At 46.8% G+C, this 25154-nt stretch overlaps 1 protein-coding gene and 1 long non-coding RNA gene across 2 annotated transcripts; both read right to left on the bottom strand.

Moving 5' to 3' along the window:
* Positions 1-1099: 1099 nt before the first annotated feature.
* CAVIN1 (caveolae associated protein 1) lies at positions 1100-14078 on the bottom strand. The gene is made up of 2 exons (XM_011381209.1): positions 13185-14078; positions 1100-3603 (listed from the first exon to the last, which is right to left on the bottom strand). The coding sequence occupies exons 1-2, from the start codon at positions 13653-13655 to the stop codon at positions 2902-2904; spliced, it is 1173 nt and encodes a 390-aa protein (XP_011379511.1). The 5' UTR covers positions 13656-14078; the 3' UTR covers positions 1100-2901.
* Positions 6445-13178, bottom strand: LOC111732169. Its single transcript, XR_002777451.1, has 2 exons — positions 12061-13178; positions 6445-8074 (listed from the first exon to the last, which is right to left on the bottom strand). It is a non-coding gene; the product is annotated as an uncharacterized LOC111732169 (long non-coding RNA).
* Positions 14079-25154: the final 11076 nt, after the last annotated feature.

Below are 25154 nucleotides of genomic sequence, written 5' to 3'. Positions count from 1 at the left end.
AGTGTGGGGGACCAGCGAGGGGCACGGCTTGTGCAAGAAAAGGAAGAGGGGTCGGGAGCCTTACTGCTACCGGCAAGAGTAGATGTGACTGATGTCTCAGGGCCTTTCTTGGTTCCCCTCCATGGCTGGGGTTCTGACATCATTCCGTTTCTCACAGCTGCACATCTGGATCCCAGAGGAAGAAAGACCCTTAATGTGGGTCTCCTAGCAAGAGAAAAGTTTCCTGGGTCCCAATTTCCAAATTTTCAGCATCAGTTTCTAATTCTTTTGGAGGGAAATCGACCCCTTCCAGGGGATTTAGAACTCTGGATTCTGGGGGTAGGGGTAGGAGAGTCAAAGGAGAATATGAGACTCATTAGGAAGGACTCAGTTTGTCCGGGGTAGTGGCAGGATGCTGGGATAGAGCCTCAGAAATGGCATTACATTTATTTGGGACACTCCTTCCCAGGTGATTCTGATGCTGACAGAACCCACATGATAATTTGAGTCTATTGCTCTGGGAAATCCTGTGGGTAAGTGGGGCAGGCCGCTCCTGGGGAAGAGAAGCTGCACAAACGATGAAATAAGTGCCCACTCCAGAGTCATGGGGAGAAGTAACTATGCTGTGTGGCTACGACTGGCATATGGCACGCACAGGAATCCTTTCTTTATGACATTCAGTCCTCCGAATCAGGGCCTCTGACTTTTCCACTCCAGAGGCTTTCTCCTTCAGGCCTATGATTCTGAAGTGTGTACCTGGGGGAAGCTCAAGTGAAGTAGAGTAACTGGGTGTGTCTGGAGGGTCAAAGTCCAGACAGCAGGGAAGTGGATCCAGACGGTACAGAGTTACAGATTACAACAGACTGTGGAGCCAGGCTACTGGGCTTAGAATCCCAGCTTGGCCACTTAGCAGCTACATGACTTTAGACAAGTACGCTCTGTGTTTCTTCATCTCTAAAATGGGGGTGATAATAACACACCACAACACACACATACACACCCACGCAAGTGAGGCAAGTTTAACCAACAGTCCTCTCTTTTTCTCTCCCTCCTTGGTTCCTTCCTGTCCTCTGTAACTTATCCTATGTAATTGCCTTCAGAGAGTACAACCCAACACAGATCCTTTTAGAAAAGCAGGTTTATTGGTCGGGCTGCTCACCAGGACACAGCAACATGAGAGGCTCCCTAGAGCCTGCAGGAAACTGCGTCTGCCCACAACTTAGGCCCCTTTCGCGCATCAGCACCAAAGGACCTTGTCCCACAATCCCCACCTTCCCTCAGCTGACCTGTCTCTGAGCATTCAGAAAAGAGAAGGAAACCAAGGAAAGCAGGGGAGGGGGGTGGGAAGGGGAGCGAAGCTTTGTATTGTAAAAAAAAGGTTTGTGTCCCCAGGCTCCCTCCCTCCCTCCACCCATTAAAATAATTAGCTGCAATTCTAAAAAGCAGAGCAGGGGAGATAAGGCAGAGGAGGTGGTGGAGAAGGAGGAAGCCTTCAGTCCCCTCTTCGGACTGTGACTTGCAGGGGAGGGGAGTTGCCCTTGCTTCTGACAACTCTCTTTACTGGGGAGGAACGGTGGGACTTTAGCATCCTGAGGAGAACCTAGAAGCAGCAACTCTCTTACCCGCAAAGATTCAGGAGAGGAATTCATAAGGGCAAGGAGGTCTTGGCAAGTTCTACATCTCTTATACTAGCTCTAGGGAAGGATCTTGAGAAGAATCTTCTGGGAGTGAGGCAAGGCTGGGTTGCCCTATACACAGAGATACTATACTCTGCTCACCACCCCTCCAGCTCTCAGTTTCGTGGCCTGGCCATTAGCACCTTGCTCTCTTTCTAACAGCCTCCCTCCTAACTCCAGCACTCCGCAGTCTGGTGCTGCCCCCTTCTGGGACCCTAATTTTCTGGGCTTTGAGGAATAGACTGCTCCTGGGGCACCATCCAGCGCCCAACTGAGGGATGGGATGACGCTTACCTCTCTCTTTGGTTCATCGCTTTCTCACACTGTCCTCTGTCCTTATCCTGAAATGGTCCTGCTGTCCTCTGAGAACCCCAAGGATGGGATTCTAGTCCTGTGTTTCTCATGCTCCTAGTGAAGAGAACGCTCGTCTCTTCACCCATTTCCACTGTCTACTATTTCCCATTCTTTTTCCCAAAGCCATAGCCATGTGTGCAGATACATAAGTATGCGTGTGTGTGTGTGTGTGCGCGCGCGTGTGTGTGTGTGTGTGTGTGTGCCGCCCACCCCCCCACCCCACCACCTTCCCCAGGATTCCACCTAGCTCCAGCCTTCCTTGTTGGGAGTCTTTGCAGATACAGCCTGTGCTAGACCCTCATCCAGGTTCATGACTCACTCTGCCCTTTCTCCTCCACTGCCCAGGTTCTCCCAAAAGCTGCTTTCAAGTTCTCCCAGCATAAGACCTCCCACGTGGGCAAGGGTCTTCCTCAGAATTCCCTCTTTCCTATTATGGCAATTTTTGGCTTTGAAGCCTCCAAGGTTCAAGGTGAGAAAGAAGAGCTCAATGAGCAGGAATGACAGCAGCTGGGTGTCAGTTTGGGGAAAAGGCAGCCTGGCCCAGGGGGAGGGGGCCAACTATGGAAACGACAGCGTTTTCCCCCAGGATCCCCAACTTGCACAACCAGGACATGGATCACTCCCCTCTCTGTTTCCACCCAGGCTATGCCCAAAGTGGGGCTGTGCTTTGTGGAGGCTGCCTCCGCCCCCCGCCCCCGTCTTAATAGCTGTAAGACTTGAGGGGGCTACTCCTTGAGGGGAGGTGTTCTCACTTTAGAAACATATCAGCCCGTTTGGGGCCAAGAAAGAATGCGAAAGAGAAAGTTCAGGAGGGAAAGGAATCGGGGGAGGGGAACGGCGGGGAACAGCGGGGTGGCGCGGCCTCCAGGGCTGAGCCCCGCGCAACTCCCGCTCAGTCGCTGTCGCTCTTGTCCACGAGCACGGCATCTGACTCCTCGGTGATCTCCAGCAGCGTGTGCACGTCGGGGCTGCTCCCGCGCAGCAGGTCGATGGCCTCGCCACGCTCGGCGCCGCCCTCCTCGTCGTCGGCGCCCACCTCCACCATCTCGGTGGCCTTCAGCACCTCCACCTCGCCCTCGCGGATCTTCTTGACGTGGAAGGTGAAGGGCGGCACCTTGTAGACCGCGGTCTTGGAGCGCGCGTAGACTACGTGGTCAGGAGTGAAGGACTTGCGCAGCTTCTCTCTCGAGGTCTTGAGCTTCTCGCGCCGCTCGGCGGGGACCAGGCGCGTGCCCAGCTTGTTCATGCGCTTCTCCAGCGTGTGCCGCGTCTTCTCTAGGTTCTCCTTGGTCTTGAGGCGGGTCTTCTCCAGGTTCTCACGGGTGCGCACCTTAGTCTTCTCCATCTTCTCCTTGGAGAAGGCCTTCTTGAAGTCGTCCACGCGCCTCAGGCCGCTGCGCTTGATGCGCTCGGCGCGCGACTCCTCGATGACCTCCTCCACCTCCACCGCCTCGTCCGACGACAGCTCGAGCACGGCCGCGTCCTCCTCAGGCCGCTCACCCTCGCCCAACTCATCGCCCTCCTTCTCCCGCAGTGCCTCCGACTCTTTCAGCGACTTGCTGATGCTCAGTTTGGCGGGTAGTTTCACGTCATCCTAAAAGGAGAGCAGAAGGAAAAGATAAGAAGGGCTGGGCCGGAGGTGGTTGGGGACTTGGGGAGACGCTGGGCGAACCCGAGGCGGGGGGGGGGGGGGGGGGGGGGAATCTGAGGATTGCGTGGGACCCATGAAATCGACCTGGACTTGTTCGTCATTGTATCCCCAGCGACACCTCGTAGGATCCCTATAAATGTGTCGAGTGAGTGGTAACTAGACATACAGGACGAGGAGAGAACTGAGCTTCGGGTAGGAGACTGATCTGTAGTGTAATAGCACTTCGGTTAAACATCTCTATGGCCCTCCAACCCTGTCCCCGTGCCCTACATCCACCCTTCTCATATTAAACCTTTGCCCTGGCGTCCCGGGGATGGCAATTTAACTTTGGAAATGGACAGAGCGCCCTCTGGTGCACGAAGTCACACACTGCCCGAGCCAGGCCTAAAAGCAAAGGGGTTTGCGAAGCGTTTGTTCAGGTTGAGGGGACGTGGGAGATGAACTCACAGCCAGGCGACCCCCAAGTAGGGTAACTTGAAGTCAAGGTAAAGGGAGTGCGTTTTCCAAACTTGAAACCACATCAGAACCAGTCTTAGGGAAGGAGAACGGTGGCCCTGCCCTCCCCCCAGCCCCCAACCTCTTCACACAGTTTGGCTCCACCAGCAGTCATTTCCCTCCAAGTAGAAATTCAGGGAGGAAAGAAGAAGCTGGCTGGCAGCCAAGGGCATGCTTTTCCCCCATCATAGATATTTCTTCTGGTCTGACTTCTCCACCTTGGAATGGAAGGGAGGGGTTACTTTTCCATTTTTGCTTTTCCCCCCCAGACTGGAGCCCAAGTGGCCAGGAGTAGCATGGCGGTCCTAGATTCCCAAAGATCCTGGAACTCAAAGCCAGTTCTTCCCTCCTCCCCTAGGAGGACATAGCATCAGCACTATTTTCCATTCCAGGAAGTTTTTCCAAGATCCTGACTCTGGGCCAGAGTTTCAGAATCTCAGGATCACCACCCACCAGAGAGGCTGGCACAGAAAAGGAACAACGGCATAATTCAGAACATGATAGGGTTTCCTCTTTGGCCCAGACTCTCTTTAGAGACTTCAGATGAAGAAACGAGAGTTTTTATAAAGGGTTTTCTGAAGATCGTTTCCCAGAATTGTAAGAAAATTCCAACTGAGAGAAACGAGGCAACGTGAGCTGACCCTCTCATAAACATGCGAACACACACACACACACACACACACACACACACACACACACTCGTACACATACATTGGCCACTTGGTATCTCTGCGCCATCTGCCACAGAAATTCCTTCCACGGCCCCCGGCCTCTTTCCTCTTCCCTTCCATGCACAACCCCTCCCACCCTGAGTTTCCTGGTTTACACTGAAAGCTAGGAACACCACCTCCCAACTTCCTTCCCTCCCTGTCAATAGCATTAGCAGGAACAAAGAAGGAATGCTGGCTCCACCTCTTCTCCTAAACTGGGCACCAGCTCTTCTGGGCATCAAGCCACCTCAAGATCTCTATACTTGACTACACCTCCCAGCAGGCAAGGTGACCTGGACACAGGGCATGCTGGGATTTGTAGTCTCCAGTTGACATAGCTAGCTTAGTACTATTGTGGGCATCCTATGGCATTCTGTCTACCCGTCTGCCTTTCACCACTTACAGAGGCATTGAAGGTGTGTTTTCTTTGTTCTGAGTGTAGGAGAGTCCCAGCATTCCCTTAGCATTCCCTCTGATGTTCAGTTGTATCCTTTGAGTCTCTTTTTGCAACCAGTATTCCCTGTCCAGTATTCAAGTCCTCTCTCTGTCACACCATTTTAGGACTCTAGGATCTAAACTCTCCACTACCTCTTCATCAGTCTCCATCCAAAATTTACCTGCAGCCCATATTAAAAAAAAAAAAACAGCTCTGATCTCTCTTTCACAGCCTCCCAAAATAGAAACCCACAGACATGCCACCAAAGGGTGGAGGAGAACCCCTCCTTTTACTAAGCTCAGACAATGTGGATGGGCTAGGGAAGGATTAAGGGTGATGGGCGGGGAATAGTCAGGAAAACAGTCCCAGCTGCTGGAAAACAAATCCACATTGTCGCTCTGCCCCACCTCCAGCACCCCTGATTCTCCCCTCACCCCCCCATTCCACCCCACCCCCTAAAGGCTGAGCTGGCTGGTTTTCCTGGCCTCTGGCTCCCTAGATAAAGGTCTCTGCCAACTGAGCTTGGAAGTGAACAGAGCTAGGGAGAGAGTTGTAGACTTCTTGTAGCAAATCCTGTCTTTTCAGTACCTGATGAAAGGTCTCAAATACATCAGGGAGCGGTTTATTTCTGGACTTGAGGGCATCTCCTCCAGTCCAAATAGGGACCTGGGACTATAACCCCATTCATTGTAGGTTTCCCCCCAGAATAATGGTTTACACCAGAGGAGCTGCCTTCTTGGTAGAAGGTAAGGGAATAGGGGAAGAAACAACTACTCAAGTCCCTGGACCATGTCTAGGGGGCTGGCTCCGGAGAGGATATACCACCATGACTTTTAGCTTTCCTCCTCCATTAATGAATTTTCTCTTTTCTTCTCCTTTCCAGGCCAGGTTTCCTCTATGACTCACAGCCTTGGAGCGCTGTCTTGGGCCCACCCAGTCTGCCTGTTGCTACAACAACCATAAACAAAATCCCAAAGCACCTCCCCCTACCCTGGGCACACAGACCAGGCACCCTTGTCCCACCCCTACTTCCCTGGCAGAGCTCCTGAACCAAAGGAGAGGCCTCAGGGGTGGCAAGCAGGGAGGGCTCTACTTGTTCTGTTTTTACATTTTTATTAAACAAAACCACCACTCCCAACAGGCTTGGTTTCCAGAGTTACCTTTAATGACCAGGTCTGAACAAAAGCATGCACAGCTTCCCCTGCCCCCACCAGGCACACACAGCTCCCCAACCCAGGAAGGCATCAGTCCAGGAAGTTCTCAGCCCCTTCCATTCCACTCCCCATCTCTGCTGTATAAACTTAAGATCTTTTGGCTTAGGAAGAATATTTTATTATGACTATAATTTAATTGAGCACCTCCTATGTGTCTGGTCCTTGGCCAGGCACTTCACATCTGTCAGGGAGAAGAGTCACTGTCATAAAGCCCTGAGAGCAAACTAGCTCTGTCCCCAGTCACTGCCTGAGAATGGCCAGAGAAGATTTTAGAAAAGTAATTCAGAGATCCAGGATCTGCTCAGAGAGGATGTTAGGAGAGGGTGCGGACTGGGGTAGAGGTGAAAGAGAGGGAAAATCTTTAAAACTCAGGCTATCCACTTTAGGTTGCCAAGACAAGAGGGTGAGAGGAACTGCAGGCAGAGGGTGCTTCTTTTCTGCTACAGGGTGATTCTCGATAGGGGCAATTTTTGTCCCCAAGAGGGCAGAAATTGATTCCTGGGACAGGGGGAGTTAGATAATAATTCGTGGTGCTCTAAAATATAGAGCATAAAAAATAGGTACGTAAATAGATATATAGTATAACTGTAGTATTACAATTTCATGGCGGAGGGGACAATTAGGGGAAAATGTCTAAAAGGACTCCTAGGGGGATGATTATGAAAAAAAAAAAATGTTGCGAAACACTGTGCTATAGGGAAGCCAGAGGGTCCAAGCCAGAACCAGCTAAATGGTACCCGCTTCCGGCCTCTCAGAGTTGGCAGCTTTTGAGTGCCCCACCCAAGGCAGGATCTGGCAAACATAAGGGATCTCTTTGCAAAACATTAAAAAAAAAAAAGAAAGAAAGAAAGAAAGAAAACCCTGGAAAAAATAAGTGTACGTGTTCTCCCCAGCTACAGGGAGAGAGAGAGTGGTGAGGGCACAGAATAGACCCCAGGCCTGGGTCTCATGAGGGCCCTCTATAAAGAGACTTTGAGTCAAACTGGCCTGCCCCTGAGAAGGAGACAGAAGGGTGAAGGGAAGGGGGAATCAGAAGCCACAGCAGTTTCATGCAATTTCATGCAGGGCACACTGGGTGCAGCTCAAGTATGGTGTTTGGAGTGTCTACTATTAAGACAGAAACGAAGATGTAGGAGAGGTCTCCTTCCCTTCACCTCCCACCCCATTGCACACACCATATTTGCCTGAACTCTGCATAATGTGAGAGTGTTTCACAATACCCATCACCCACCCACAAGGGGCAGCTTGGAAGAGGCCAGCTATTCCGTACTGACCACCACTAAGCAGTGGGCTGATGGTGGACTTGTAGTAACACCCCATGCCCACAGCCCCCTGGGACTCAGGAGACTCTAAGTGCTCCCACCAGCTGACGGCTCCTTTGGAGTGGGCAGAGGCACAGGTTCTGGGTAATAGGGCAGTGCCCTAGGCATCTGGTCAAAGGGTGGGAGCTCAGGCACTGTCTCAGGCTTCAGGTCAAAGGGCTCAGTCTCAGGCAGAAGGTCAAAAGGCACGATCTTGGGTGTGGCCAGGTCAGAGGGTGCTTTCAGCTTCTTCTTGGGCTAAGATGAGGAAAAGGGGTTTAAATGGGGCTTGGGTGCAGGTGGAGTTGAGGGAAAGAGGCCTTGGTGAGCATGCAGAGTTGGGGCTAGTGAGTAAATAGGAAGGCAGAGAGAGTACATAATGTATTAAGACGGAAAGAAACCACATTTTAAATGCTTCATCAAGTGGACCAGACCTATGAATTAATACACAATTTAAATGGAACCTCCTCCTTTCCTCCCTCTAGAATCTTCCCCATCCTGTCCTTGGCCTCCTACCTTCTATCTCTACCAGCTATAACAGTGGGATGATGCTTTTGGGGGGTGGAGCGGAGTGATGGGAGAAAGAGGCTGCTAGGGGTGGAGAAGGAGTTTTCTAAGAGGCCAGTTGTTAGACCCTAACTAGGGAGGCTCCGATGAGTGAAAGAGAAGGCAAACAACTTCACTGTCTTCAGAGTCAGACGCTGCTGATCCCAGTTCTGGTTATTCCCCAGGGCAGGGTGGGCACTGGGTGCCGCCCCGGATAAGGAGAGGGAGAGGCATAGAAGAGGGACATCCCAGCTGTTTCCTTTTGGCCACGTCCTCACCTCCTGCCTCTCTTGCCACCTTCCCCTGACCCACGCTTGGGCTATCAGACACCAAGACACACAGAGAAATCAGGATCAAAAGCCAAGCTATATTGATGACAGGTGGGTCTACATCCTGGGGCATCCAGTGGCAGCTCCCAGCTGAGAGGCTGAGCTGCCACTCTTGCTTTGGACAATCAGAAGTCAGGGAAGAGGGACATTTGGGGGCACTACAAGTCTCTGGTGACAACAATGTTACCGGAAAACACAAAGCAGCAGGTGCCAACCTGCCCTGTGGGTAGAGAGAAGGTAAGAGAGGCAGGGAGGCTGAGGAGACAGGAGCTACCATGGTCCTCTCCCAGCAGGTGCAAAGGTGCAGAGGCCATGCCCAGGGACACCCACGCTGGCCAGGGAGCTCTAGTCCTTATACCCTGCTCCCCCTGCCCACTGTCATTGGGCCAGGTAGCCACACATTGCCTCTACTTCAGCGCTGTGAGGCTGAGTAGCTATTGGCCACTAACCTTAGCCACTCTTGACCAACACTGCACTCCCCCCGACACACACACGCACAAAGCAACCCCAATGCCAAGACTGTGCAACTATCTCCCTCAGAAAACGAAGGAGCCAGAACTAACCCTCCGTTAGAGCAAGGCTCCACCCTGATTTCTGCTGCAGAGCCTGAGGAGGTGGGGAGCAGAAAGTGTAGCGGAAGAAGGGGTACACCTGGGTTCTGGCCTCAGCTTGGCTGCCCAGTCACTCGAGTGACAACAGGCAATTAACTTCCCCTCTCTGGGCCTAAGCTTCCTCTGCTACAAAATGAAGAAACTGAAGCTGATTATCTCTGAGGCATCTTCCAGCTCAAAAAGCCCATCATGACAGAATGATGAAATATTCATAATGGTATGGTTCAAAAAAAAAAGTAACACACCACCGCTCATCTCTGAGGTTGGTTGCCTAGCAACAGTAATCCCTCTCCTCTTCCTATCAGTTGCCCACTGTGCCATCTCCTTTCTTTTTAATTTTGGCCTTTACAACAGGCAGATTTCTTTATTTACTTTAAAAAAAAAAATCAGAGAGAGAAGCACAATTTCCTTTAGTCTTAGAAATATCCCTAAAAAATACTCTCCATGCTTCGGATCCAGAGACCAGGGAAAACAATCCAAATTCAGCTTTTTGGAGAGAAAGGAGTGGCGAGCACTCTCTCACAGCCACTAGGCTTAGAAAGTGAGAGAGACCGGAGCCCCAGGTTGGAAATATTCCTCGACAAAAGTTTGGGTTCTTCTGGAAGAAGGTAGCCCTGATTTGGCTTGAGTCCAGGAAGGAGCTATAGGGTTGGGTAGGACTTGGGGAGAAGCAGCAAGCCCTCATTCCAGTCCTGGTGTCCTCCCCTTTAGTGCTCATGAGCCACTTAATTCCTTAAATGATTCCTGGTCCTATCCTCAAGGGCTTGGAGCAAGTCTAATGGGTACGTGTGTAGGTCACTAACTGCCTCATCAAAATTTCTCAATAAAACATTTATTTCCATTTTAGCATCCCTTTCTGGATTCTAAAAGAACTCTAATCGTATCTAAATCATTGTCTGAGAGAATCGGCTCTTTAATGATCACAGCTCCTCCTGTTTGTATAGTGCTCACAATCTGCCTGATCAAACTCCCAGCAGTTCTCGGCCCACTGACCCCTAGCTACCGGTAGAATTCACTTCTCTCATTCACGAGCTGTTGCCTAGCTGTTACCTGATAGGATGGAATGCCAAAGTGCTAGTTTTTGTTTGCGAGACAGGGAGGGAAATACCAGAGAAAGACGTTAATAACTCAGAAGTGAGTTCGAAGTGAGGGCTCTGATATCCTTGAGTGGGAGGAGCTGAATTGTGTGTGTGTGTGTGTGTATGTGTGTGTGTGCGCGTGTGCGTGCGTGCGCACAAATGCATACAACCTGGCATCATTATGTCTAGCAGTTCCTTGAATCTGGGGTGGAGCCACACAAGGGATTCCCTTCTTTATTCCCCAGGCAGGAGGTGTGGGAGGCCAGATGATCCCACAGCTGGGGCCTTCCCACCCTTTCATGCTTTCCTCCACCCTGCCCTTTTTGCTATATCAGCACTTCTCACATCTGCAGTGAAGAATACAGCATCCCCTCCCCTATTCCCATGCTGGAGAACTCATACCATCTCCAAATCTCTCTCTGCCTGGCCACCCAAGCATCCTACCCGGTCAGCCTGATTTTCCCATAAATGTTGCCGCCCCCAATCTTCCCTATTAGGTCTGCCAAGGCTCAGAGCTATTTTTACCTCATTCTCTTCCCAGGCTTGCAGACCTCGGGGAGGAGCAACCTCTGTTTTCCTCTAGCATTTGAGTACCACCCCCCAACCCCCACCTGGAACATCTGCTCTGCAGCTCAGGGAAATTCTGCTTCTCTGAGCCTCACCCTGTTGCTGGAATCTTTTCCTTACCTCTGAGCTCTTCTCTGAGGTGGGACCACTTTAGTCATTAGTTATTTCCCCTGTGTTTGGGGGCTCGGGGTCCCCAGCTTGAGCTGTTCCTTCTACCTCAACTCTCTGTCCCCCACTGGCCCTGGTTTAGTACAGATGCAGTCAAAGCCAACCCGACCCTTACAGACACACGATATACAGCCACAGATCCTGCCAACTGCTGAGAGGGAGTAACAGAGGGATGCTGTTGGCCTCTGCAGGGAAGTCTTTCTCCCTCCACACCTGTCCCTCTCTCAGAATCTCCATCTTTAACATAGGGAAGTTTAACTCAGGACCAAGAATTTTCCCAGGTCCTACAGTCTGGAATCTTTAAAATGAGAAGGGTCGCCCATTCTAGACCTTCATGGCAACCCTTTACCACACCAAGCGCTGGAGAAAAGATGAAGATGGCTTGCTCCCCTGTCTTGTTCTCCTTCATTTGATGTCCCCCAGTGCTAGGTGGATCTCTTTAGAAATCTCACCTCCCCCTATCCTGCTTCCTCCAAGCAGTTAAAGTAAGTGGAAACAATTCGGGGCAAACATTTTCTACCAGATAGTGCTGCCTGAGGGGAAGCAAAGCTTCTTAAAAGACAAGTGCCTCTTGGGAGGAGTCCTTGGGCATGGGGGGACGGGGAGAGTGTGCCAAGTCTGCCTCTGTCCCATCACCACCTCCTCAGATAAGTGCGAGCTCACCCACTCCCTGTGTCTACTGTCTCCAACACTTGTTCCAGTCTGCATCTTTCTGAGCTCCTTCCAGAGAAACCAAAGCAAGGACCTCATGGCATCCCAGATGGTCACTCAGAACCCAGCTTGACCAGGCCCCACAGCGGTCAGTGAAACCACGGCTCCCTGATAGGGCTTTTCTCACCTAAGGGGTGTGGGAAATCTGGCCTTCCATTTCTTTCCATTCCCTTCGGCAGAGAGAGGAAGGGAAAGAGGGAGCACAGACTACCCCTCCATCCCCATGATCTCACCTTCTTGGGGTTAGAACATCAACCAGGCCTGCGGGAAGCAGAGAGGAGGTGAGGCTGGGCACATTCCCACCCAAGCAAAGATCACCAAGCCCTCAGCTCAGACCCAGCTTAATGGGGTTGGGGCGGGGGTGGAGGTGGAGAGGGGTAGCAATACTAAGATTCCCAGGTTTATTTGGGGGATTATGATACAAAAACTCCATTTTAATATAGGCGGGAGGAATGGGGAGAGGTACAAAGGATGCAACAGGAGCCCTGGGCGGAGCCTGGGGCACGCCGGCCACCTGCCAGTGCGCTGCCTCCTCCGCCACCCCCGCAGGTATGCAGGATGATTCACTGCGCCCGGACCGCGGGTCCCCGTGGGGGCTGTCCACTACCCTCCACCAGCGCCTCTTGCTCTCCTCGCGCTGCCTCCCCCTACCCCGCGCCTGCCTGCTTCCATCCGGCCAAGGGTATATCTGCGCGCTGCTGGCGAGGGTATCTCCAACGGCCTGAAAGGGCCGGGAGGCCAGGGGCAGATGGCAGCGAGGGGACGGGGTAGGCAGCCGAGGCTGAGGCGGGGGCGCGGGGTCCGCCGGGGTGTGCTGGGTGTGCTGGCTGTGCTGTCCCTCGCCTGACGCAGCCCCCGCCGGTGCGTGCCTGAGCCCTGAATCACCCGCTATATCGGGCGGGCAGCGCCGGAGGCCCCAAACGCGGGCCGCGCCGCCAGTGTCCGCTTACAGCGGGCCCCAAGGGCCACCAAGGACCCCTGCTTTCCCTAAAACTTCCTCGGAGTAGGAAGACTTCTAACAGCCAGGTTGGGAGCAGTCTTCAAGGGGCCGTGTCCCAGAGTCCAGCCCCCAAACTCGGTTCCACTACTTGTTTGACACCGGAGGGAAGAGGGCTGGGTGAGGAGGCACGGGGTGCTCAGCGCGCCCCTCTGCGCGCTCCAGGAATCTGCCGCTCACTCCACCTCGCCCCATCCCATCCCATCCCAGCAGCGCTGGCCCGAAGGAGGGTGGGTCCCCTGAGCCCTGCCAGGCTGGCGGGAGAGCTGCGCCGCGGGCAGTTTTCCCCACCCCAATCCCCGGGCGGGGGACTGCGGGCAGGGCGCTGGGCTCTGGGCGCGGTGCTCCCCGCCAGCTCACCTGATAGATCATGACTTTAAAGTTACGGCGCCGCAACAGCTCCGCCTCGTTGACCTCCAGCTTCTTGATCTGGCCCGCTTGGCGCTCCAGGCTGCCGCGCACGGTCTTCACGTTGACGCTGACCTTGCGCACCTTCTCCAGCAACTTGCTCACGGTGTTGCTCGTAGTGGCGTGCGCCTTGCCTAGCTTGCTCAGCTCGCCCTGGATGCTCTGAACGGCGCCCTCCATCTCCGCCTGCCGCTCCTCCAGCTGGGCTTGGGTCAGCTGGATCTGGTCGACGGCGCCGATGATTTTGTCCAGAAGGCTTAGCACCAGCACACCATTCACCTGGTCCGACTTGATCAGCTCCTCGGATCCGGCACCCGACGGCTCCTCAGCCGCCGGCGCCCGCACGGGGGAGGACACCGGGTCCTCGGTGTCAGGGTACCCGGGAAGCGGCTGCTCAATGATATGGAGCTGGGTGTCCTCCATGGCTACCCGGAACCGTGCGGGGCCGGCCGAGTGGAGCTGAAGCTGGAGCGGGAGAGGAGAGGAGGAAGAGCGGGAGGGGGCAGAACGAGAACGAAAGGAGAGCAGAGGAAACTCGAGCCACGTCCGTGCACCCCGGGACCTCGGCCAGGACTGTGGGGCGGGGGATCGGTGAGCTCCCCGGCTCCTAGGCCAAATCCCGGACTCTCGTTGCCCATTGGCTGGCCCCACCCCAGAAAGGGAGGGACCGGGGCAGAAGGGGAGACCGATGATGAGGAAGGGAGGGCAACCAGGGGGACCCAAGAGCCGAGCGCTCCACCCTTCCCAGGATGGTTGGAATAGTTGGAGCGGGAGACTAGGGCCTCCACTGGCAGCGGAGGCGGCGGGAGCGGGACCGGGGCGGAGGAATGTGAGCTAGAGAGGAAACAGGTCCTAGAGCGTTGCTCTGCTTTTCCCTCTCTCCTTGTCTGCTCACCCGCAAACCTACCTCAGCCTTTTAAGTGCTAGGGCGAGGAGTCAGGTGGAACACGAGATCCTGGACTTACATGTGAAATATTGTATTGTATTTGCCTGTGTTCAATTTTTGAAAGAGAAAGGACTCACGGCTTACACATTCTTTTCGAAGGGATCTCTAAGTCCCTCTCCCTCGAGTTACCAACTGCTGTTATAAAAGCTTGAGGGGTTGTTTGGGGAAGGGTGTGGAAGAGGAATTTTAAGTGAGGGTCACAGTGGTGGAGAGAGGCTGCAAAGCTCCTCTAGGCTCCTCTTAGAATTATCCTAACAAAGTAGAATTAAGATGGTCAATGAAATAGAAAGTAAAGCCTGTTTGTCCCAGCCCTCTAACTTCTCTCTAAAAATCACCTTTCCCTGTGCCCCAGAGGCCTAGCCGACACTAACTTCAGAGCACAGGATCTAAGTATGCACCCTTCTCTCTAGATCCTAGAGACTAGCGCTCGGCAATTAGAGAGATGGTCAAATCCCACCTCATTTGGCAGCCCGCAGGACAGCATTGCCTTGTCGCTCTAACCAGGTCCCTGGACTCCTCTAGCGCTTTCCACCTTATGACTATACCTTTCACTGGGCAGACATGGCCACCGATGCGTGCTAGTCTTGAGCCTGTCAACCCGAGGTTTAACTACAGACATATTTTCAACCATGCTGGATACCAAGGAGCAGGATCAAGCAGGACCTTTAGCTGAGAAGTCCAGGAAAGAGAGACTGCCCATGCTCCCCCATTTTGCTCTCTAGCACAGCACTAGAGCTGAGTTCCCTGGAGCAGCACCAGCCCCCTTTCCCCCAGAAAAGCTGCAAACCTTTTCCCTGGTTAGGAAAGCAAGCCTGGGTTTCCCCAGCTGGGTAGACGATGGTCTTGGCAAAAGACCTGTTCTAGTATGGCATGCATTATCATTAGGAACAGTGAAAACTGCTTGGTGGGGACCCGGGGCTCCATCAATCCAGTGAAAAAACCCACTAATCCAGAAAGGAGCTGAAGAGCTCACTGTCTGGGATAGTCTAGGATAGCCCCAATGACTATTGGATGGATAAAATATTTCCCCTAACACTTAGCTGTTTTCTCAGAAATGAGTGGCTTTCTTGTCTGAGATTCAAGTAGAATGAACTGGAATATAAAATCATAACTGGTATATAAAATCATATAAGTCATACATAATATATAAAATTATATATGTGCTGAAACTGACATTGCCAATTTATTTTAGAATTTAAGAGAAAATTTATTTTGGCAGTGTAAATTGCTTCCACTGAGGACTGATAATATTTCTAGAAAAAAAGAAGAGAAACAGTAGAGAACCTTACTGGACCTTCATAAGGTTCTTATATTTTTTAATTGGTTAGACCATTTTCACAGGTGATACACAAGATACAAATTGTGAATAGCACACAAAAGAAATATTATGAAAAGAAGTTTTTTCTAATCCTGTCTACAGCAATTATTTTCTCTCCCAGGAGACAATTGTTACTATTTTCTTGTGTCATCTTCTACGAAAGTCTCTGCATATATGATCAAATATATATATTGCTCAACATTTTGCTTTTTTTTTTTTTTAGGTCATTAATATATCTAGGAGATTGTTCCATATCAGTACATGAAGCTGTCTTGTTTCCCAATGTATAGATGTACTATACTTATTTAACCAGTTCTCCATTGATGGTCATTTAGAGAGTACAATTTAAACCTCACTTGGGGCGGGGGCTGGGGGGAGGTTGCTGAAAAGGAGTTTTAGCAGTTGGTTTGATTTTTGTGGTTGCATGCTTGCTAAAAGGAATTAAGTCCATGCCATTTTGGCTTTTCCGTCAGGAAAGTATTTCTACTCTTCAAAAAGGAATGTCAGTATCTGTGGATGAGTCAAATTATGTCCCAGGGATAGTCTAGTGACTACATCTCTGACTCATTTAATGCCTTCTTAATGGAATTTTGCAGAAAGGGCCCTACCCCTACATACCTATATCCAAGAAATAATCTGTATCAAATTTCTCTCCTGTTCCTCTTCTTACTAAATGCCAGCTAAATCCAACAGGGGGCGAGCTGAGCCTTGGTGAACTAGCTTATCAACACTGACATTCAGAGCTTGAGCAGAACAATCCTTCCCAGGACTTCACTCCATTTCACTGAAAACAAGCAGTTTCCCTTCGTTTAAAATTGCATTCAGCAGGCCATTGCTTGCATTCAGGGTTGACACTTTGCATTTTCCATTGCTCACTCTATTTGCTGAAAGGCACACTGTTCCATTGTGTGCTTTCAGCTGCTGAGGCAGAGTCTGTAAATGGGATAGAGAGGTGGAAACAAACAACCCTTTGGCCCAGAAAAATAACACCGGGACACAACCATGTCAGCAGCTGGAATTTCATAGCACTCTATCATATTCCTCCATCTGTCCACTTGTTCAACAAAATGTGACTACTTACCATGAGCCAGCTGGAGACTTCGAGGAGGAGGAATAAAACCCAGTCCTTCCTGTTGAGAAATTCATAGCGCAGCAGGAGAGACAGATGCATAAATAGTTTCTGATACAAAGTGGAAGGTGTTCCAGCAGCTCAGGGAAGGTCACCACTACTTCCTGGGAGAGTGGGGAAGGATTCACAGAGGGAGAGTCTCTAGGTATAAAGGAAGAGGGAGGGCAGACCTTTCTCCACCTGCCAGCAGTGACAACATGAAGTGTGAAAATGCAGGACTGAGAGGTGGGTAGCCAGGTATTGCTCATCTCTTATTCTGCTTCTGCCCTAAGTCTTTCATCAGTTTACAGTTAGGAAGATCCAGCAAGGCTTAAGGGGTGTGGCATGCAATATGTTCCATTCAGTTCTGGATCTGTGCTGGGAGAGATCCTAGGGAGACAGTGTATTTTGTTAATAATAAATGGTTGGGATGAATGATGTGTCCTCACACAGAAATACAAACCATCCCACACAGAAGACCAGCCCTCAGCAGCTGGCTTACAGTTGCCACAGGCAGCAACAATGCTTTTCTTCCCAGATTTGTAGGCACTTTTCTTGTCCCTCTGACATATATGAAAAGTGCCTATAATTTTTTGTATATTTCTCTTCCTCACAAATTCTTTTCTTCTTCAAACATTAATATATAGTGCAGCTTTTCTGAACCAGAAAACAATAAAAATTATTTATTAAGTGCTAATTTATGCATAATTTGGTGCTAGAAACCATTCAAAGGATGCAGAGAGTTTGCTGCGGGCAAAGAGTTTTAGTCTCAAGGAAACAGTTTTAGTCTCAAGGAAACAGTTTTAGTCTCAAGGAAACAGTTATTCAGGCTAACACACAGAAAACATCAAGAAAATACATTAAGGAAAACACCATAAAACCTCCCCTCCTCCTTTGCCTTCAATATACACTGGTCTCTTTTCCTAAAAAAAAAAAAACAACCACACAAGCAAACAAAAACTGCAGTCCTCATGGTTTTACCCTCGTTTCCTCAAGTTTAGGTCCATCTGTTTTCTCCAGTTCAAACTCCATTGTTTTCTAGAACTGCTGCTACGGATCCCTTACCCTCAATTCAGTCCTTAAATTGCTGCAATTTATCCAAAAAGGTGACTTCCTCTCTGAAAGAGCACTTATAAGTCACTAATAAACTGCATATGCTACCAATTATCTCTCCTTCACTAATTTTATTTGAACTCTGCAGGATTTAGAAATGCTGTCCTCCAGACTCTCCCTCTTGCCTTTCGTGAGGCTGTTATTTTTATTTATTTCTTGTCTCATTTGCTAACTTATTTTTTCTTCCTTTCATTTTCTTTTTTTTAATAGCTTTTAAAAGGGCTCAAAAAAAATCCTGGCTTTCTTGATCTATAGTTTATTAATATATAATTCATCTGTTTAAAGTGTACAGTTCAATGGTTTTTAGCATACTTACAGAGTTGGCAACCACAGTCAATTTTAGAATATTTTCATCTCCCCCAAAATAAACACCTGTCTAATCAAAAGTAAATCCAGACTTAGTAAAGAAAGACTTTATTTGAAAGGATTATTATTACATGGGAAGAAAGAGACTATTGCAATCAGGGGAGGGGAGTCAATTGTAATGAAGAGAACACTGTGCCTCTAAGATCTGCAAGTGTCCCAAAAGCTGAACCAAAAGGAGTTTTCTTTTATAGAGAGGAGTAAACAAAGGTAGAAAGAAACAGGTGGAGGGAGTGGATGAAAGGGTGGCATGATAGCAAAGCAGATCAGAGAATGTTTTTCCCTGAAGCTGGCCTGCCTTCGGAGCTGTTGTGTGCTGGCTCAGGCTGAGTGGGTCAAAGATCAGGGAGGAGCCTGGAGAAAGAAGAGAATCTTATACAAAGTTTGGTTAATAAGCATTTTGTTCTGAGCGATCAGTGGGAACAAGCAGTTCAACGATCATTTATGAGGCAAAAAATAAAAATGCGGAAGGTCTGCGTCTGTCTTTGTCGTAAGTAAACAAGAAGGGCATCCACGAGTAATAATAGGGAGAAGGTGATTCTTTGCAGTAAGCTATTTTCCAGAACATAAAAGGGTAGGCAGATTCCTTGAAACTTCAGTATTTTACAGGAGCACAGGGTTCAAGTAAAATTCAACATTGTCACCCCATACCCATTAGCTGCCACCCCCCATTCCTCCCTTCTACCAGTCTCTGGCAATAACTAGTCTATTTTCTGTCTATGGACTTGTGTACTCTGGACACTTCATAGAAGTAGAATCATGCAGTTGTGGCCTTTTGTGTCTGGCTTCTTTTACATAGTATGTTTTCAAGGTTGACTCATGTCGTAGTACATATCAGTATTTCATTCCTTTTAATGGCTGAATAAAATTCTATTGTATAGGTATGCTACATGCTGTTTGTCTGTTCATCAGTTGATGGACATTTGGGTTGTTTCCATTTGGGGGCTATTATGAATAATTCTGCTATGAATATTCATGCTATTTCCTTTTCCCTTTTTTTCTTTTTTGCGCTGTTTTCTTAATGTAGGTATTTCATGTGGCTTGTCTTCAGACCTCTGCTCTGGTTCTAGTCACTTTCTCTCTTTCCTTTTCCTCTTCTCTTCTGGCATCCTGTTTGCTATGACTCTAAAATCAGTATCTCTGGTCCTGAAATGAGGAGATATTAAAAATATTTAAAACCAGTAGCACAGACATCAACTCATCAGAACGGATGCTGCTCTTGATCACACTTAAAGCAGAGTTCTCTTGGTCCCTGCTGTGCTGGGCATTCCCAGGGGTCCTCAAGTAGCTGCTGAATCCCATGAATCTAGGAGGAGCAGTAATAGTTTACCACTATGTCAGCCTTGGGCTTGGAACTCTCTCCTAAAGGCCAGGCTCTCTCTTATCTCCCACTGCTTACAGCCTACTTGGATATCTCACCCTCATCCTGACTCAACACCTGTATACTAAATTTAAAACCTTTCTTCAGAAATCAGACCCCTCATGACTTTCTTACTTCTGTCAGTGGTAACATCGTCTCTTAACCACCAGGCTCCAATCTTGCAATTGTCTTTAACTCCTCTTTCTCCCTCACCTCCCAAAGCAAACAAAATCCCAAGGCCTGCCTGTCCTTCCCCATAATTATTCTCCTGATGTTCCCATTCCTGTAGCCATCTCTCTAGTTCAGTTCTCACTCCTTGATGCCTGAGTCGTTACTGTACTTTCCCAGCTGCTCTCTGCATCTCTAACCTCTTCCCTAATTCATCCTTCATGCACCGTTAAACTTTCTAAAATGTTACTTGTTGTCCCCCCTCAGCAAAAAAAAAAAAAAAAAAAAAAAAGCCTTCTGTGGCTTTATCTTTATTTACTTACTTAATATAGCAGAAATTTGTTAGGTTTTGGCATCCAGATTTTGCCTGGCACCTATAATTTAATACATATAGGTTATTATTTTTAATTTCTGCTATACCTTTACATTAACCTCCTACTACTCCAGTTTGCCTGATAGAATTTGTCTCAAAGATATGCCATGAACATCATCCCCTCCAACATCTCTTGTATTATTGTTTCTTTCTGTGTATGTTTGCTCTCTTCTGCTAAGTTCTTATAGACTTAGATTTCTTTGAAATCTATGCAGCACCTAGCACAGTTTAATATTCAAAAGACATTCAGTTTAGAATTATGACTTGAAATCAACAAATTATGTAAGGGACCCTAGCAGTGCAATGTTTTTTCAAGATCAGTTATCACCTCAGGGATCATCTGATTAGATGTTTTCCAGGTGAAGAAACTAAGGCCCAAAGAGATGGGGTAAATAAATGGAAACTTGATTCAATGTGAATCATTTGAGAAAATGAATTAGCAATGATTAAATTATGAAATAGTTAACAACATTTTTAAGAAATTCAACTTTATTATTTCCTGTTGTGTATAGTTTCTCTGATCAAAAAAGTTTTCCTAGTAGACATTAGGCTTTATCTTCCTGTGATAAACGGATGAGTGGAATTGAAAATGCAAACTAGTTACATATCAGCCATAATTAGCACAAATCCTTCTGTTAAAAAAGGCTTAAGTTTTTAATGTCCCCAGTGTCATCTATAGGCAGAAATGGTGGCAGTAATGACTTTCTCCTGTATCTTGCAAATATGCCTATTCTTTGAGAGTTTAACAAATTTAACATATAATATGAATATTTACAATGTCGCCTAAACCCATGGAAATAATGACTTGCTTGAGTTTAATCAGAGATATTAGCAAACCAAAGAAAATAAGAATCCGTGATCAAGATAACAGCAAAACTCTATCCCTCTTCAAACTGAATTATAATAAACAGTCCATTTATCCAGAAGATAGAGGAAGGTTCCTATTAATTTAGTATTTGGTTAACTACATACATAATCTGATTAGAATAGATTATGCACAATCCATTAGAATAGGAGAAACCCATTTTACACTAAACATCTGCTGAACAGAACATTTATTCATGGCTCTGCCTCCAGATTGGGGTGATATTTTTAAGCCAATGACTTTCTTTCTCTTAGTTAGTTCTTCACCTCCCTCTTAGATCTTAGTTTTTTCATCTGTAAATGAAAAGATGAGAGTAGATGATATCTAAGGTCCCTTCTGGTTCTGTCATTCTGTGAGTTTATGAAGCTAATCTTTGATACTTTAGAAAACCCTTTGGGGATCTTCTAGCACTTCAGAAAAATCATTTTGAATACCATTCAAATAAATATTAACAAATATTTATCGAGTGCCTATAAAGTGCCAGCCCCAGTGCTAGGAGATGGAGATCCAAAGATGGGAAGACATGGTCCCTGCTGTCAGGTTTCTGCTTTTAGTCTAATATGGGAGCTGGATATGTGCCTCCACAATTACAATTTAATAGGATAACAGCCATAAAAGGCAGCAAATATAATAAGCAATGAGAGCACATAAAATAAAGTGCTCTCATTTATATAAGGGAGTCAGGGGACAATTCAGAGGACTTGAGCTGTGGCTTAAAGAATGAATAGGCATTTGCTGAGAAGAACAGGGTAGCTGGGGGTTAGGATCTTAAGCAGAGGAAAAATCTTGGTAAAGGCATGAGGACTTCTGAACCCTCATGGCTATTTGTCACGGCAAAGAGCCTATTGAGGCCAAAGTATAAGATGTTTGGAGACAGAAAGGGTAAAGGTGAGACTGGGCAGGAAATAGTTGCTCAATCACAGCACATCCTGGAAGTCATGCTAAGAGGCCTGGACTTTATCCTGAAGGTTATCAGGTACTACTTAAGGATTTTAACCAAAATGGGGAGAGGAACTAATTTGCATTTTAGAAAGGGAATCGATTTGAGGGAATGTAAATGATAGTTTGGAAGGGGCTGAGACTAGAAGCCAGATCAGAAGCTACTGCAGTAGTCCCAGCAAGATAAGATGACCATCTGAACTAAAGCAGTACATGTACATAGAAGGAAGAGGTCTGATGGGAGAGCTCTACAGGAGGGAAAATCAATAGGGCTTGGTGATTACATGTAAAAAATGAGGGAAAAAGAGGAGTCTAAATATTATAATTTTCTTCATGTTAAGAGTACAGATGTAGAAACCATATAAGATTGGATTAAATATTTACTAATCCTATGCTATTCCCTGGACAATACTTTAAAACATAAATTCCTGATGTTAGTTTATTTATCTATAATTGATTTCTTTCTTTATGGAAGTAGCAAAGTATATGTAGAAAAGCATTGTTAATTTACTTTTCAGTTGTTTGGTTTCAGATAATATAAAATCCATGAGTTCATAATGATGTTAAACAAACAAAAAACTCTTCGAAAATCCCCTTTGGAAAATACTAGAGAACCAACTTATTATTTTGAAAACTGAAAATAAAGAGAAATAACTAAGCATTGATTCTACCTTGTCTGTTTGAATTGTACTTCAAGGTAAGGGAGAGAAAGCTTTTATTTATAGAATAATTTTATCTCATAAGCGAAGAAGAAAAAATGATAGAGTTAGAATATCACCATTTTGAAGACTCTAGTGAAATAATGATCTAAGTAATGATCATTAATGCCTGCTAAAACTATTAGGTGAAAACTAATGGTGAACTGTATAATTGTTATATCAGACTAACACCTAAACCCACTCATTAATCTTTTTTTAGTGGGGGAGGGAAGACAGTTTATTCCTTCTCTTGTTTAATGAAAGTAGATTCAAGAAAATAGGTTTTTCCATCTGACTCATTAATCTTAATCTCACAAAAAGAGAGAGGATTGACATTATGTGTCTGGGGTGTATTGTAATAGGAAGTACACTTATGAAGTATTCTTGACAAAAAACAACAGCAAAATAATTAATTCTGAATTTTATCAAATGTCGAGATCTAACTACCAGTTCGTAGGAAATATAAGGGTCAGAGAAATATATTAAACAATACATAAGAATGCCATTAGCAAAATTGAGAGGTAGAAAATTCTACAGGACAAACAACCCAGTTTCTCCAACAAACAAATTGCCATGGGGGTTGGGGGAGAGGAAAGATGACAACAAAAAGGAAAATCACTGAATTAAAAAGGACTTTAAAAGCCTACTTCATAATTCTGCATTACATCTTAGAAAGTTGCAAAGGGAGTAGATCTTAGAAGTTCTCATCACAAGACAAGAAAGAAATTCTGTAACTATGTATGGTGGATGTTAACTAGACTTATTATGATGATCATTTTGCAATATATGCAAATATCAAATCATTATGTTGTACGTCTGAAACTAATATCATATTGTATGTCAATTATACCTCAATTTAAAAAAAAAGCCTATAAAAAAAGAAGAAAATGAAAAAGCCATTCAACCAATTACAATATATGTATCTGATTAGAACACACATTGTAAACCAAAAAGGTTTATGAGACCATCAGGGAAATTTGAACATTGATTAGTTATCTGCTGACATCGAGGCATTATTATTACATTTGAAGGTATGATAGTGTCATTGTGGTTATGCTTTAAAAATAATCCTTATATTTAAGAGATACATACTGAAGTATTTACAGATGAAATGATATCACATCTAGAATATGATTAGAAATAGTCCTGAGGGAAGTGGATGGGAGATAGATGAAACGAGATTGGCCATGTATTAGTCATCATTAAAGCAAGGCGATAGATACACAGGGATTCATTATATTATTCTCAGTTGAACTTTCCCATAATAAAAAATACTAAGGTTGTTTTGAGGATGAAATGTGTTTATACGTGTAAAGAGACATGTCAGAATGGTTGACACACCAGTGTCAAGAAATGTACGTGACCCTTTTCCTTTTCTCTCATTTGAACCAGTCAAGAACTGGTATTCAAGAAGACTCTCAAACTCACTCTGTTGCTCAAAAGAGGATTCCACCCACTTCTTTTCAACTTTCCAGTTGGAACCAAGACCAGATCTTTACAAGACACTCTCAGTGAAAACAGTGTTTAGCAGCTGTGCGCATCTAAGCAAAAACCATTTCATTTGTGGAATCTGGACCTTTTCCCAGGAAACGATGTTTCCATTTCACAATGTAACAGAACAGGAAGAGTGTCAGCTCTTGTTCAGATATAGATTCTTTGTGCTCCACTCAGATTTCCACATTTCCATTGTGCTCTGGGTGTGAGAGTCCAGCTGTGTGTTGGTGGAGTGACTCATTTTTCCACCAAGACACATATTTCTATGAATCCCAGGGGCCTCTGTTTGGTGTGAACGAGTAGTCAGCACGGACTTGGTTCCTGGATCCATTATATGACTTCAGAGAGATAATTTAAAGTTTTTCCATGAGCTAAATTGAAAGAGGCACTTCAACTATTCAAATAATTCATGCTCCAAAACCTTTAACGTGTATAAGTGGTTATTAAGAGCTACTTGATACTACATGGGAATATAAAGGAAAAAAGAAGCATAATCTATGTTCTTTCAGGGTTTAATTAATCCCACTGAGGAAATTAATATACAAGAAGTAGAAAGACTCCCAAATAATAGATGATATCCAGTACAAATGTATATAAAATGTATTCATCAATGTTTAGGAGCACTAGAATAATAGAGTGATCAAATGGGAAGAAGCTCTCTAGAAAAAAGTTCATTTATAAAATTTTAAATTATTTAAAATTATTTAAAGCTTTTTTTCCTGAACTGTTTGAGAGTAAATTGACAACCTGATGTCTTGTCGCTCCCAAATACATTAGTATGTGTTTTCTACAAACAAGGACGTTCTGATATATAACCACAGTACGACCATCAAAATCAGGAAATTAATGGTGTCTGGCTCTCGCTCTCACAAACATTGCAGTACATTGAGATCCACAGAGACAGTGCCAGGGCAAGCATGAGCCGGACGGGCACTGGGTGACTCTGTGCTCACTGAGGAAAAGTAATTAAACATGGGCAAAGGAGGTCCTAAAAAGCCAAGAGGCAAAATGTCATCATATGCATTCTTTGTGCAAACTTGCTAGGAGGAACACAAGAAGAAGCATCCAGATGCTTCAGTCAACTTCTCAGAGTTTTCTGAGAAGTACTCAGAGAGGTAGAAGACCATGTCTGCTAGAGGGTAAGGAAATGAAAACATGGCAAAGGCGGGCAAGGCCT

Source organism: Pteropus vampyrus, unplaced genomic scaffold (genome assembly GCF_000151845.1).
Source record: "Pteropus vampyrus isolate Shadow unplaced genomic scaffold, Pvam_2.0 Scaffold432, whole genome shotgun sequence".
In the NCBI taxonomy this organism is placed as follows: domain Eukaryota; kingdom Metazoa; phylum Chordata; class Mammalia; order Chiroptera; family Pteropodidae; genus Pteropus; species Pteropus vampyrus.
Note: the sequence above shows the minus strand (reverse complement) of the source record. Positions and strands in the feature narration are given on the sequence as shown.

What these genes read in the sequence shown, in the direction of transcription:
- CAVIN1 (XM_011381209.1), bottom strand. Translation starts at nt 13,655, where the DNA reads ATGGAGGACACCCAGCTCCATATCATTGAGCAGCCGCTTCCCGGGTAC. An exon ending in TTAAAGTCATGATCTATCAG is followed by an intron (nt 3,604 to 13,184) that starts GTGAGCTGGCGG and finishes CTCTCCTTTTAG; the next exon opens with GATGACGTGAAACTACCCGC.